The sequence below is a fragment of the Delphinapterus leucas genome, chromosome 6 (assembly GCF_059928025.1).
Source record: "Delphinapterus leucas isolate spDelLeu-1000000601 "Yukka" chromosome 6, BTC_Dleu_Yukka2, whole genome shotgun sequence".
Lineage (NCBI taxonomy): Eukaryota > Metazoa > Chordata > Mammalia > Artiodactyla > Monodontidae > Delphinapterus > Delphinapterus leucas.
Genome location: NC_143134.1, coordinates 26,337,187 through 26,353,313, shown reverse-complemented (window position 1 = coordinate 26,353,313; position 16,127 = coordinate 26,337,187). Strand labels below are relative to the sequence as shown.

The 16,127-nt window shown below is 41.1% G+C and overlaps 1 protein-coding gene across 1 annotated transcript; it reads left to right on the top strand.

Annotated features, from left to right (window-relative positions):
* The first annotated feature begins 6,793 nt into the window (after positions 1-6,793).
* Positions 6,794-9,310, top strand: LOC149748882 (spermatogenesis-associated protein 31E1-like). The gene is given in 2 exon segments (XM_089912614.1): positions 6,794-8,164; positions 8,166-9,310. Coding segments are annotated over 2 exon segments (2,082 nt in total). The 3' UTR covers positions 8,877-9,310.
* The last annotated feature ends 6,817 nt before the right edge of the window (positions 9,311-16,127 follow it).

Genomic DNA, 16,127 nt, shown 5'->3' with positions numbered 1-16,127 from the left:
TTGTAATAACAAAGCCACATGAGTCCTACAATCATTATTCATACTTCTTAGTTTCTCACCTGGGAAGCATTATTGACTTTTCTTTCTGCAGAGCATACCTCATTTTAAAACACATTGAATTATGGTTATCAAATAGTGTTATAGTAAATAATCTTGTTTGGTTAATGTACATGAAAGGCTAATTGTGTGGAGATAGAGAGCAAAGTGTTGCAATTTTGCCTAAGATTGGAGTTCCTTGAAAACATAAGATTAGTTCCTTGAAAACTAATCCTAAGATTAGTTCCTTGAAAACATAAAAACAGAGAGCAGAAAACAACTCTCAATACTATTCTCTGCCATCTTTTTCACACAAGACATATATTATGTCAATGAATTCAGATAACTAAAAAGCCAAGTGAAAGCAGGTATAAAAATCTCCTATCTTTTACTTTACCTTTTGTTAGATATTGACAGGTTTGTTATAACTCAGTGGGTAGCATCACCTGGAACATAGAATTTACCGGTTGTGATTCGTTGTGTTGTTTTAGCTGTAGCTTCAGGGTTTCAAATATACATTTTTACTTATTACAGCCTATCTTCAGCTTTTATTATACCACTTCACAGGTAGTATAAGAACCTTACAGCAGTGTACTGTTTTCTCCCCTTGGGCCTTTTTGCTATTATTATCACAGGTTTAATTAACCACTTATACATTTTATTTACCCACCTTTTGATGGATATTTGGGTTGCTTCACTTTTTGGTTATTATGAATAATTCTGCCAGGAACAGTCATGTGTTGAGTCTTTCTGTAGACATAATGTTTTCATTTCTCTTGAGTAGTTACCTACTAGTGGAATTTTGCTAGGACATGTGGTAAATTTCTGTTTAACAATTTAAGAAAGTGCTGAGCTGGTTTCCAAAGTGGCTGTACCATTTTACATTCCTGCCAGCAATGTTCCTCCCCACATCCTCACCAATATTTATCTTCTTTCTCTTCATTGTTAGCCATTCTTGTGGATGTGACTGGGGTTTTAATTTGCATTTCCCTAATAGCTAATGATATCGAACATCTCTTCATGTGGCATTCACCATTTGTATACCTTCTTTAGGGGAAATGTCTATTCAAATCTTTTGTCCATTTTTAAACTGAATTACTTTGTCTTCTTCTTATTGAGTTTTTAAGAGTTCTTTACATATCCTGGCTATAAGTTCTTTATCAGATATGAATGGCAGATATTTTCTCACAGTCTGTGGCTTATCTTTCCACTATTTTTTTCAGTATTTTTTCCAGTTTATTGAGGTATGAATGACAAATTAAAATTGTATATATTTAGGCTGTACACGTGCTTTTTTTAAATGCCATATGTGATGATTTAATATACATATGTATTGTGAAATGATTCCCACAATCAAGTTAATGAACACATCCGTTACCTCACATAGTTAGCTTTTCTTAGTGAATTTCAAGTATACATTATAGTATTAACTATAGTCACTAGGCTGTACGTTAGATCCCCAGAACTCGTTCATCTTATAACTGGAAGTTTGTACCCTTTGACCAGCATCTCCCCATTTTGTCCACGTCCAAGCCTCTGGAAACTAACATTCTACTCTCTGACTTTATGAGTTCAACTTTTTCAGGTTCCAGATGTAAGTGAAATCACACAGCATTTACCTATTTGTGTCTGGCTCATTTCACTTAGCATAATGTCCTCCATGTTCACGCAAATGGCAGGATTTCATTCTTTGTTATGGATAAATAATATTTCATTATATGTCTTTATAGATATATGTGAAATATATATATGTATTTGAATATATCACATTTTCTTTATTCATATAAAACCTCACAATATTTTTTTTAATTTACAAATTAAACCAATATAGAGGCATATTCTGTAGTCTCCTTTTTCTATTTAACTGTAAGTACAGTGATTCTCTATTGTGCTCCTATCCTCAGGCACCTTTAATTGGTTTACTGTGAATAGGGTTTCTTCTGCATGAACACATGCTAATTATTTATTTGTAATTCCTCACACAAGAATTGCTATCCCTGACCCAGTGGTCCCAAACCACTCAGGTGTCTCTAGAATGTTCTGTGCCTAGTGATGCTGACATACAACTATGGAAACCAGCCCTCCTACAGTGTTTATTATGTGATGTTCAGACCCCTCAGACTTGTTTGCCTCATTGACTTTATTCCTATTAATACCACATCCCATTAAAGCAGAAAAACACAACAACTGGATACACATAAAAGAGGCCAAGCTTAACCAAGAAACTGGTTCTTTATCCCTCTCTTTGTTTCTGATGTTTGGTTTATCTAATTTACAATAGGAAATGGGGTGAATTGGCTCACTTACTAAAAGCAGAAGTAAGTGGAGAAGGAAAATTAATTAGTCAGAGCAAGGGTTCAGCATGCAGTAGCAGGTTGGCCATCTGTGCGGGAGAACAGAAAGTTGCATTCCTGCAGGAGGCCTCTCTAAAGGAAGCCATGCGGCCCAAGGAGGCACAGAGAACTCTAGAACTGACATACATTTATGCTGTGTGTGACCTGCCTTTATCTAAACCTCTTTCTGTCTCACTAGAACTTCTTACTACCTGGCATGATTTACCCAGCATTAGCCCCAAAATTGCAGTAAACTTTCTGTGAAGAGAATAACTTTCCAGTTGGAAAACAGTATTCTTTGCTCTCCCAATGGCCTTACCTTCTGGGCCCCTGACTCTGCCTAGGCACCTTTGCCCCTGAATTGCTCTCACTGACCACCTGACTTTCTTTTGCTTCTGTCAAGACCCCTAAGCCCCCTTTAATGGAAACAAAGAGTGTTCAATGACAGTTGCAGGAATACCCGTCAAAAACGGAACACAAGTCACTGACCTATTAGAAGACATTGCAAACCAAATAATTAGCTATTCTCAAAATCAAAGTTCACACTGGAAGCCAGAACTCCCAAAGCCAAGGAAACTACCTGACTGACAAAAATGTTAACATAGCCACTTCCCAAGAAAATCTGTCCTCTGTCACCTACATACTTCCCCTTGCTCAATCGTTTTTAGAGATGGGAAACTCTACTTAAGGAACCTACGGCACAACAGCCTGCTAAAACCTGAGGCTGAAAAATCTCATTGGAAACAAGCTGGATGTTTTGCCACTCAGATGGATTTTGGAGGCACCCAGATGGCCACTTGGTCTCTTCTTGGTTACTTGCCGAAAATTTACTACACAGCATCCATTAGATTACACATCAGGACAAAGGGAATCTTGACGATCTCTTTTACAAGTATTGGTGGGACAAGGATGAAAGCTAACTCTTTTATATGGCCCAGGGATCATGTATTAGTATCTCTGTGCTTTTGTCCAACGCATGGCTAAAGTTGTAGACTTGAAGCTCTCTATCTGTGTCTGCCTGTATGTATTTTTGTCTATGAATGTGTAATAAGTTTCTACCTTTGGATGGTATTACAAAATTGCACTATGAAATTTCTTAAAGAGAATTCTGTTTTGATTAGCTTAAACATAAACAAACACACATAAATAGTTCTAAAATTACCAGAAATTAAGGAAGCTGAACTTCTGATATTTTCATATGCTTAAAAAAGTATTCTTACGGAAACTAACTAAAAAGTTTTTAAAATTCAAGTTTACATAATTAAGGCAAATCTTTGTCAAAAAAGACTAGTTTAATATTATTGGTTTAATAAAAACAGCTATGTTTTCAACATCATACATTTTTATTCTACCTGGATATGCTCTTCCTAAACTTATAAAATTTTTCTGATTGAATAAACTAGCATTGTATCTACCAGATGTTTCAGGTTATGAAGAATGTAAATTTTTGTTTAACCAAATTGAATCATTATTCAAACCAATCTTATCTTAACAGTGCTTATGCTTTGTGGTATGAAGATAGTTTCCAAGATCTTTAGGTAACTTAAAACATTAGACTTATGCTAAACTGAGTTAAATAATAGTATTCTTTAGATACCTATACATTTTTAAATAAGCTAAAATCCTGAATATTCGTTACTAAACATAATTTTAAGTTGATATGATTTTGCCTCTAATTTTCACATGGAAAAGAGAGGGTACAGACTTTTTACTTACTATAATATTTTATGTTAATACTTCTCTTCTTCATTTTAGAATCCCTCTTTTAAGACGCCTGATCTCCAGAACTCTAAAACGCTCATCTTTTCCACTTCCTCTCAACAATTGTTCAAATGATTTTGCAGGAACAACGCCAAACAAGAGTCTTCAGGAGATTATTCCTTAGACCCAGATTTGACCCACTCAAAGGTTTATGATTGTCTCTGTGTTGTTCAACAATGAATGACATTTCTTGGTCATGAACAAAACTGAGGCCCATCAGTTTTGAATATTACCTGTGATTTGTGATCTCAGAAAATAGCAACAGTTAAGAAATCACCTTATCCTCTGTTTTCTGAAATCCTCCACCTTTTGTGTACCACAAAGAACCACCCCACTTAAGATAAGATTTGCTACCCAGGCCTTCTCAGGATTCCCCTAAGACCTGGAGATCACTCCCTTGTTTATCTGTGACCAGGGAAACACCAACTTTTCCCCTGTTGCTTTAACCTGCTGATAAGACCAGGCACTGATCTCTCAACTTCCCTTTCTTTGTTTCATGAAATATTAGCTGAGCTCAGAACTGTTTGTCCTTCTAAAAGTAGCCAGACACAGAGATGAACCTTCCTGTTCATCTAACTGACTGAGACTTCACCTAATTGCAAAATAATTCCAATTGTAAATCAGCCCCACCTGTAATTTTCCTACTTTCCCTAAAAACGTCTAAGGCAAAAACCACCCTGCAAGACATTCTGATCTTCTTATTGCAAAAGCCTGAATAAAATCAATCCTCTTACTTATTTTTTGTCTTTGAAAACATGAATAAGGGCATATATATCCAGCAATCTATGTGGGCATATTTTGTTACATACATTAATGGGGCATACTTAGCTATACTGACAGCTGTATTAGCATCCTAAAAAGAACTAAATAATTTATATAGCCAAATGAGGGACAATGTGGAGAGAATCACCTGGAGTGGGGTGGAGAAACTGACTTAAATGTGCTAATTTTTCCAGGATTTTTTACTTTTCAAAAATTCGGAACTGAGGGCAAGAGATGCACCATTAATTTATTTGAGATAGTTTCATAATTAAGCAAGTACACTTAAGGAGCATATTAAACTACTACTTTGGGAATAATTTTAGAATAACAGCAAAGTTGCAAAAATAGTACAGACTGTTCCTTGTACCCAGTTCCCAGTTTCCCCTAATGTTTCCATTTTATCTCCTCATTTAAGAGTGTAAGTTATACTTCTTAAATTTTTTATGGTTTCCTTAGAGTTTACAATATGCATTTTTGAAATAAACTACTCCCACCTTGAAATAACACCACACCACTTCATGGGTTCAGGAACTTTATAACATAGTATTCCCAATTCTTTTCTCCCATCCTTGTGACGTGGCTGTCATTAATTTCACTTATCCATGTGCCATAATTCCTTAACAAATTGTTATTACTCTCCCTTAAAACAGTTATATGTTATCCATTAGGCCACCAGGGCTGATAAAAAGTTATTTTTTAGATTGATTAAGAAGCAGAAAACTCAAGGATTTCATTTTACCAGCATTCATTTCTCCTTGGAAGTTCCTCCTTTATGTAGATATAATTTTCTGATCTTTGTCAGTTGTTCTGTTTTTAATGTTTGTGGTAACATAGGTGCCAAAGGCTTCAAATTCCTCTAATGTCCTTGTTTTTGTCTCTCCTCTTTTTTTTTTTTTTTTTAATATTTACTTATTTGGCTGAGCCAGGTCTTAGTTGTGGCATTCAGGATCTGGTTCCCTGACCAGGGATCAAACCTGGGCCCCCTGAATTGGGAGCACAGAGTCTTAACCACTGGACCACCAGGGAAGTCCCTTGTCTCTCATCTTGATGTTGGGGCTTCCCTAAGTACTGTTGCTCAGCTTGAGTCTGTGTCTTGCAGTTCTTTTGGCAGTGATCTACTCTTAACTATCCTGGAGGCCTGCAGGTGTGATAGTAAACGGTGAGGGAGGGAAAACATTCTATAATCTTGCGGGCCTCTGTTTGAGGGTGTGGCCTTCACAAGTGTTTCTGACTCTCCCCAGGGATATGGCTCTTTCCCCTGCCCCTACTCCTTGCCTTGGCTGCAGCATTTCCTTGAAGCCTTATCCCCTGCTGATATGTTCCCCCAACATACCGCATCACATGAGAAAGGAAGGATGTAGAAGGCTGAATTGGGGGAGAATTTATTTCCTCTGGCTGGGATGAGATTTCAGAATTGCACTCTGGCCAAGTCCTTTCTCTGGAGAGTAAGATTCTGCTACATAGAAAGCTCCATTGCCACCCCTTCATCCCCATCCGTTCCAGAGCCACCAGGGCACCTCTTTCCATCCTCACCATGAAAGCCTGCAGGGGTTCCTGAAGGGAACACCCCACAAGAGTCTGCCTCCCAGGATTTTCTCCCTCTCAATTAGTCATCCATAAGTCCCCCTGCAAATGAAGCAGAATTCAGGACCCACCATGATCTCCAGGTACCCTGGCAGCCCTCTGCTTTTACAGGCAAAAGGAGACTGGACCGACAGAGGACAAGGTCCAGGTGCCCTAGGAGATCCCACAGGAAGGGTCAAATGCAATTCCAACCAGGGCAGGATTTCGGCAAGGGTCTAAGGCCACGTCTGAGGAGGATCTCAAAAGCTTCCTCCAGGACCAGGCTCCCAGTCAAGTTTCTGCAAAGAAACTCTGAAAAGGAGTCAGAAAGATACTTGATGACGCCCTTGAAGAGTAACTCTGGAAACTGTTTACCCAGTAGCCCAGAGCAGAAACATCTAGAAAAATTCTTGAAAGCCCATTTGAGCACAAAGTCGAGGCAGATTAATCAAGGAATGACGCCTGTGATTGTGCGTCAATCCTGGCTTGCTGCCAACTATGCTTCTTATAAGCCCCACCCTCACGAGGAAATCAGAAATCTAGCATCCTCGAAGTATTGGAAACCCTGTGCAAACTCCTCCCGTGAGCTTTCCTTCCTCAGTCCAAGCATTCGGCAGATGCTGGAAGCACATGTTATAAGCTGGCGGGTAAGGCACGGGTGGGACTTACCCAACCAGGCCTTTGAGCCCATAAATCTCAAGCCAGGTGGGGCTCAACCCTTGTCCTCTCCAAGGTCCACCTTTTCCCCCTCTGCCACCTGTCAATCTAGAGCACACTCAAAAGCCAACTTTGCTAATAAGCTCTCTGGAAAACCTCAGCCCCATCAGGGAAAGAAAGTGATAACAAAAGCAACAGTTCCTACCCTGGTGAGTCCCCTCCCTGTTCCCTCACCTGAGCATACAGAAATCCAGAGGGCCCTGGGAAAGACTTCACCTGGTGACAGGTATGGGCCCTCAGAGGCCCCTCTGACTGGACAGGAGGGCAGACTGCCTTATCAGATGCCCACAGTCAACCTCATGGGCAGAAGCTGGGAGAATGGGACTGTCTTGGGGTTTCCAGCCACTAGGAAAACCCTGTCACCACCAACAAAGTCAGTTGCCCAACATCCAAAGGAGCCATGCCTTAAAACACAGGTGGCTCAAGGCCGTGCCACTGGTGAGCTCCTTCCAGACTCTCACAGTGACATCCTCCTTCAAGACTATGCCATTGGCATGCGTCTCCAGGACTTTGCCACCAATGTGCTCCTTCGAGACCATCACACTGATGTGCTCCTTTCTTCAGACATCTTGGCTTCTCACAGGTCTCTTTCTAGTTCCCAGAGGGAACATGCTAGTGAGGACGCACCAGCTTTCCAGGTGGTGCCAAATGACCTCAACGTGAGTGAACAGAGCAGCCGGGGGCAGCAGAAATTCAAAACACCACAACTTCAGGACCCATTTAAAAGCCAGAGCAACATGCCTGCCCCAGCTGAGGAGTGGAGCTGCGTTAGGAGCCTCCAACCTGGAGACCATGAAGAAACAAGAAGCAACCAGCAACAACAGGAACCCGGGAAACCAAAAGTTAGGGACCCGTGTAAGGGCCAGTTTGCCTCGACTGAGGGGAGGGAGGACAACTGGAAGCCCAAACCAGGAGAGTATAAAGAAAGGTCTTCAGGACTAAAGGCTTCGCAAGCAAGTGGGATGAGTCACGCTTCTCAGGTCAGGGAAAGAGGGAGAGTCCCTTGGGAGCAAATACCCCCAGCTCTCACCAGGGAAGAGACAGCTTTCACCAGAAAGCCAAAAAAGGATGAAGCAGTATGTTAGCCACAATAAAAAAGGCAAAGGAATAGAAGAATCCCTTCAAAAAGGCAAGCCTGCATCAGCCACTGCTCACCAGCAGAAACCAATCAAAGGCAAACCTGTTGTAGAGAGCAGGGCTATCGACCCTTGTGCGATTGCAAGAGCTGTTGGACAGGTCCTAAGAGAGAAACTGGGGCTTCACCAAGGACTCTGTGCCTCAAAGTTAAATCAGCACCCAGAACAGCTCCAGGCCCCAGCAGAGGGGCATTCCCACTACCACAGGGTTCTCTCCTCTTCAGAACAGAGACGGGTGTTGAAAGATACAGCCTACAGGCACCAAGCCAGCCCCAAGGACCACAGCTACCTTAACAAGAGCAGGCATACCACAGGCAGGGGCGACAAGTTAGCCTTCCCACCCAGGGAACTGGAGTCCCCAGTCAGACGCTGCCAGCATGGACCAAGGGTGGCCGGTGGCTCAGGCCACCTGCGCCATCACCCAACATGTCCTCAAAAATGTGTTCCCTCTGGTCAGCCAGAGTGTGCTTCTCATGCCTTTCCTGGGAGGAAAGTAGTGCCAAAAAAAGTTCAGTTCATGGAAAGAAAACCTGCTTCTTCTCACGTTAACCGATCATCTATGTGCTAATGGCTTCTCTTCCTACCACAATTTTCATTCTTTCCCAAAATACATGTTTTTTCTCTTGAGAGGTGGTGGTCTCGGTCTGTGCCCTGCTGGGGGGAAGGGAAGGGATCAGGGTCCACTCTTCCCAGGTGCCTGCTCTGGCTTCCAGATGGGATGGGGCCATGGAGGGAGGTTGACCCCAGCGTGCAATACTCATCCTCACCTCAATTCCCTCACTGCACTTAAGTTTCCATAATAGCAGCATTACAGAAACAAGCAACAGCGTTCAGGACGTGTCAAGGTGAACTAAACCTAAAGACCTCCCCCTTCTCAGGAACCGGCTCAGTCCTCTCCTGCTCTCTCTCTACCTTGAACTTGTGGGACTGTAGGGGAGGGGTTTGCAGAGGCTGAAATTCCCCTCAGGCTCCAGAAAGTGTCACAGACAAGTTCACATGTCAGAATAAGTAGGGGAGTTTGGGGGCAGTGCTATTCAGAGATTTTTATGGAGGCTTCATTATGTAGGAATAGTTGCTATTAGTAATTAAGTGAACCTCCGGCTCTTCCACACCTCCCTAGAGGTCAAGGGGTGTGCCTTAAAGTCACAACCCTCTAGTGACTTGATTGGTATCCCTGGCAACAAGCCTACTTCCTCAGGGGGGTTCCAAAAGTCACCTCATTAACATGAATTCAAGCATGGTTGAAGTGGCTTGTTATGAGCAACAAAAGACAACTTAATCTCTCTTATTACTTGGGAATTTGCAAGGGTTTTAGGAACTCTGTGCCAGGAACAGGGATGAAGACCGAATATTTCTTTCTTATAAATCACAATATCGTACTATGCTACTAAGGTGTAAGAACAGACATCATAAGAATAAAAAAACCTTGAAAGTACAATGGAATACAACTGAGAGGCCAGAAACAAACCCTCACGTTTAGAGACAACTGAATTTCAACAAGGGTGCCACAATTCAATCAGAAAACTAATACTCTTTTCAATAAATGGTTTTAGAACACCTGAATATTCCCATGCAAAAGAATGAAGTTGTACCTCTGCCTCACACCATCTATAAAAATTAACTCGAAATGAATAACAGACCTAAATGGAAACACTAAAGTGGTAAAAAATGTAGGAAAAAAAGAGGAATAAATACTTTTGATTTCTGGTTAGGCAAAGTTTTCTTAGATTTGACAAAAACAAACAAAAGGAAAATAGATCAACTGGATATTATCCAAACAAAAAACTTTTGTGCTTCGAAGAACTCCATGAAGAAAGTGAAAGCAACCCACAAAATGGCAGAAAATATTTACAAAAATCTAACAGATCAAGAGGCTTGTACACAAATCATATAAGAAATCTTACAAGTCAACAACGAAATGACAAATAACCCAATTTATAAACGGAGAAAGAATGTGAACAGACATTTCTCCAAGGAATATATACAAACAGCCAATAAAAAATTAGAACACGGAAAGATGCTCAACATTAGGGAGATGCAAATCATGACCATAATAAAATCGCACTTCACACTCACCAGGAGGGCTTTTAAAAAAAAGACAGGCAATAACAATTATTAACCATAGTTGTGGGAAAATTGCAACCCTCATTCATTGCTGATGGGGTGGTAAAATAGTTCTGCTGCCTTGGAAAATTGTTCTGGCAGTTTCTAAATTTGTTGAACAGTTGCCTTATCACCCAGTAATTCCATTCTAAGTATATATAAAGTAGATTGGAAAACTGGGTACACACAAAAATGTTTACACAACTGCTCGTAACAGCATTATTCATAACAGTCAAAACAGAAATAACAAATGCCTATCAACTGATAAACTGATAAACAAATGTGATATATCCATGCAACTAAACGTCAGCTTGGCCCGAAACTGAATTGGATTACTGATGCATATTACACACTGATGGGCCTTAAAAAGGTCATGCTAAATGGAAGAAGCCATTCACCAAAGGGTACATATTTTGGGATTCCATTTATATGAAACCTCCAAAATAAGCAAATCTCTAAAGACACACAGTAGATTAGTAGCTCCTAGGAGCTTGGGAGCAGGAATGGAGAGTGACTAATAAAGAGTACAGTGTTTCTTTTGAGGATGATGAAATTATATTAACATTAAATAGTGTTGATAATTCCACATCTCTGTGAACATATTAAAAAAGAGCAATGAACTGTACAGATTAAAAGGGTGAACTTTTGGTACAAGAATTGTACCTCAATAAAATTGTTATAAAAAAAAATTCTGACAAAGAAAACTTCAGGTCCACATTGCTTCTGTAGTGAATTCTAGTGTGAATTTTTAAGGAAGAAATGATACTAATTTTATAGCACCAGGAACAGGAAGAAAAAAAAAGATCTGATAATGAGAAGCTATTAAGGCATATGACTAACATCATACTTAGCAGTGAATAAATAAATTCTTCCACATTAAATCCCAGCCTGACTGAAAAAGAAATTAAAGCGCATAGAGATAAAAAGAAATAAAAAATATGCTTATTTAAAAATCACACTATTTAGTATATAAAATCAAAAACAAAAAACTAAAACCCATTATTAGCAAGTAGCATCCATACAGGAATTCAAGAGTAAGTTAATATTCTAAAATCCATTTCAGCTACCTCTAAAATTTGCGGATTAAAGAAAATAAGCTATACCTTTACTACAATACACACAAAAAGCTACTCAGTATAACTCAATATAACTAAGTGTACATTCCTGACTCAAGTAAAATCTTAGCAAACTAATCATAAAAGGAAAATAACTAACATTGATAAAGACTGTATAAAACAGGCTGAGAGTAATCTGAAATCAAGAGTTAAATCCATCACACCACAAAGTGGGAAATGAATAGAGAGCTGACCTCAGATATGTCCATTTTCTGTAGCATTTAGGAAGGTGCAGAGGACTGAAGATTCAGCTGGGGGGACAGAAAAAGGACACTGTCAGGACACATGGCCTGCCTTACAGTTCCTACACTCACCTCCCAATCACATCAGCAGCCCAGCTGAGAAGCAGCCGCCCTACAGCATCCCTTTAGCCCTTGAAAAGGCAAGGGAAAGACCCTGTGGAAACACCATCTGTCCATCTACCAGTCTGAAATGATCACGGGGCTTAAACCTACCACTCTCATTTGGTAAAAATAATTTTGTCCATTGATGTAAATTGATTTAATTAAATACAGACAAAAAATGAACAACAGATGATTGAAGTACAGCAAAGGATGACACTACTTCATTAAAATTAACAGTAAGAAAAAGAGACACAGGCTGCATCCTTTATCTATTTTCCTAGCAAAACTGTTTACCCCTTGAGTTAGAGAATCCACAGAATGCCCAATAAAAAGGATGCGGTGCTTTATGGCAAACTTTTAAAAATTACTACTTTCTAGTGCGCTGCAGTTTCTCAGAAGAGACTCGGTAAGTTTCTTCTGATGACTGAACGGTATGAACGACTGTTGGACTCCTGGCTCTGTCACATTCCGGGTGAGCCTGGAGAAGTCACAGGCGCTCTCAAACTCAGGACCACCTCACCACCCTGAGACTCAGATCTGCTTTTTGCTTAACGTGTGTTGAATGCAGATGCTCATACCGCTATCACGAGATAATTGGGAGGGTTATGTAAACCACCCAAGGAAAAGAACAAAGTGTCTTCTGAACAACAACATCTACTATCACTTTTTCGGCGGTCAGTACCTGGCACTTGCCTCTTTTTCCAAATGACACCACATCGAATTCCCAGAACAACGCCATGAAGCAGGCATTATTCATAGCCTCCTTTGCAGACCTGACTCGTCCCCAGGTTACTTCTCCCGCCCACAGTACCGGTGACACGGCTGTAACTGACTGGGTCTCTCCCGCTCCAGAGCAGGGATGCCCAGCACACCCTCCGCCCACGCTTTCTGGCCCGCTCACGGCCAGCGTGACCACCGCGCTTTCCCTCCCACTGTCCGCCCCGGCGTCCCGTCCCCCCCTCCCCCCACCGCCAGATGAAGGCGGGGCCGGGCATTCCGTCCCCACACGCACCGTTGCCGCTCCTAACGGGTCTCAGCTCCACCTGCCCCCGAGACCACAAGGCCCGAACCGGGATCGCCCCACTCACCTTCCCAGGGCCGAGGTCCAGGCCAGACCCGGGCACTGCAGTCCCGCCTGGACCAGAAGGCGGCCCGCAACGTACCACTTCCGACCCCGCCACAAGTACGCGGCTCTCAGCAAAGCTACAGGCCACGCGAAGACCTCCAACTGCCACGACCAAAGCTCCAGGTTTTTGTCACCTTGAGGCCTGTAAGGGTGGAAGGGGTGAGGCGGGGCCTACGTTGCATATGCGCATAGGAAGCCGCTAAAGACCAGGAAAGCCCTAAGAGGGAGAAAGACTACATTCCCCTTGGCCCCCTGCACCCTGGGTTGACTGTGAACCAAGCAATCAATTCAGTACTTCAGACTAGAAATACGGGGGAAATGCTTATCCCAGGGTCCTGGGTGCCCTGAGACCCCTGATTGGGTGTGTGTCTGAGGCAGGAGATAGATGGGCCCCAGGCCAGGCATTCACAACTGACCTCCCGTTTACATTTCATGGGGCAGGAAAAAGTGGCCTTCCCACACAACTTAGTCTCCTGTTTACATTTGCTGAGACAGGAGATAGATAGGCTTCAGTGTAGACGTTTAAAATCTGCCTCCTGGGCTTCCCTGGTGGCTCAGTGGTTGAGAGTCCGCCTGCCGGTGCAGGGGACACGGGTTCGTGCCCCGGTCCGGGAAGATCCCACATGCCGCGGAGCGGCTGGGCCCGTGAGCCATGGCCGCTGAGCCTGCGCGTCCGGAGCCTGTGCTCTGCAATGGGAGAGGCACAACAGTGAGAGGCCCGCGTACCGCAAACAAAAAAACAAAAAAAGGATAACCGACAAGGACCTATTCTACAGCACAGAACTCTGCTCAATATGTAACAACCTAAATGGGAAAAGATTTTGAAAAAGAATAGATACATGTATAAGTGTAACTGAATCACTTTGCTGTACACCTGAAACTAACACAACATCGTTAATCAACTGTACTCCAATATAAAATAAAAAGTTTAAATAAAAACAAATGTAAAGTTCACATTTTCATATGTTTATAGAAATACACAACAATGAAGTGACAGTTATGACGGTAAAATATTAAAAAATTAAAAATAAAAGACCTAAATAAATGGAAAGACACATACCTCATATTCAAGGATCAGAAAAGTTAGTATTGTCAAGATGGCAATACTCGAGAAATTGAGCTACAGATTCACCCCAACCCCTATCAATATCACGGCTCTATTCTTTTACAGAAATTGACAAACTAATCTTAAAATTCATATGGAAATGCAAGTTATCCAGGATAGCTAAAATATTCTTGATAAAGAGAAGATAGAGGGCTCTCACCTTTCAATTTTGATTACTCCATGCTTACAGAAGACACTCCTGTTTCTCCCCTATATTACTGTAACCCTCTAGTCACAGAATACTTCTGTATTCTCAATGCTACTTCACTGCTGGTCACTGAATGCGTAGAGGTTTTTCCCATTACCAAACAATTCTGCAACACTAGCAGGGTGTCCTACAATTCAATTCAGTCCTGACTCTACCTACCTGGACTCTGCAACAGATCTTACAAGTTAGAAGTTCAGTTCGACAAGACTGCCCCTCCTTACCTTTCAGATGCAAATTACAAGTCCAGATTGCTACCTGTGCTTTTGACCAACTTGCTATAAATGAGACAGCCTCATCCTCAGGTTCAGTTAATTTGCCAGAATGGCTCACAGAACTCAAGAAGACAGTTTACTTACTAGATTGCCAGGTTTATTACAAAGTATACAACTCAGAAATAGCCAGATGAAAAAGCTGCAAAGGGCACTGCTTCTATGCCCATTCCAGGAGCATAACCCTCCCAGCACCTCCACGTGTTCACCAACACCAAATATGTCCAAAGCTCTCCGTAGTTCAGAGATTTTTATGGAGGCTTCATTATGTAGGAATAGTTGCTATTAGTAATTAAGTGAACCTCCGGCTCTTCCACACCTCCCTAGAGGTCAAGGGGTGTGCCTTAAAGTCACAACCCTCTAGTGACTTGATTGGTATCCCTGGCAACAAGCCTACTTCCTCATGGGGGTTCCAAAAGTCACCTCATTAACATGAATTCAAGCATGGTTGAAGTGGGTTGTTATGAGTAACAAAAGATAACTTAATCTCTCTTATTACTTGGGAATTTGCAAGGCTTTTAGGAACTCTGTGCCAGGAACAGGGATGAAGACCGAATATTTCTTTCTTATAAATCACAATATCGTACTATGCTACTAAGGTGTAAGAACAGACATCATAAGAATAAAAAAACCTTGAAAGTACAGTGGAATACAACTGAGAGGCCAGAAACAAACCCTCACGTTTAGAGACAACTGAATTTCAACAAGGGTGCCACAATTCAATCAGACAACTAATACTCTTTTCAATAAATGGTTTTAGAACACCTGAATATTCCCATGCAAAAGAATGAAGTTGTACCTCTGCCTCACACCATCTATAAAAATTAACTCGAAATGAGTAACAGACCTAAATGGAAAGACTAAAGTGGTAAAAAATGTAGGAAAAAAAGAGGAATAAATATTTTTGATTTCTGGTTAGGCAAAGTTTTCTTAGATTTGACAAAAACAAACAAAAGAAAAATAGATCAACTGGATATTATCCAAATAAAAAACCTTTTGTGCTTGGAAGAACTCCATGGAGAAAGTGAAAGCAACCCACAAAATGGGAGAAAATATTTACAAAAATCTAACGGATCAAGAGGCTTGTACCCAAATCATATAAGAAATCTTACAAGTCAACAACGAAATGAAAAATCACCCAATTTATAAACGGAGAATGATTGTGAACAGACATTTCTCCAAGGAATATATACAAACAGCCAATAAAAAATTAGAACACGGAAAGATGCTCAACATTAGGGAGATGCAAATCATGACCATAATAAAATCCCACTTCACACTCACCAGGAGGGCTTTTAAAAAAAGGCAGACAATAACAATTATTAACCGTAGTTGTGGGAAAACTGCAACCCTCATTCATTGCTGATGGGGTGATAAAATAGTTCTGCTGCCTTGGAAAATTGTTCTGGCAGTTTCTAAATTTGTTGAACAGTTACCTTATCACCCAGTAATTCCATTCTAAGTATATATAAAGTAGATTGGAAAACTGGGTACACACAAAAATGTTTACACAACTGCTCGTAACAGCATTATTTATAACAGTCAATAC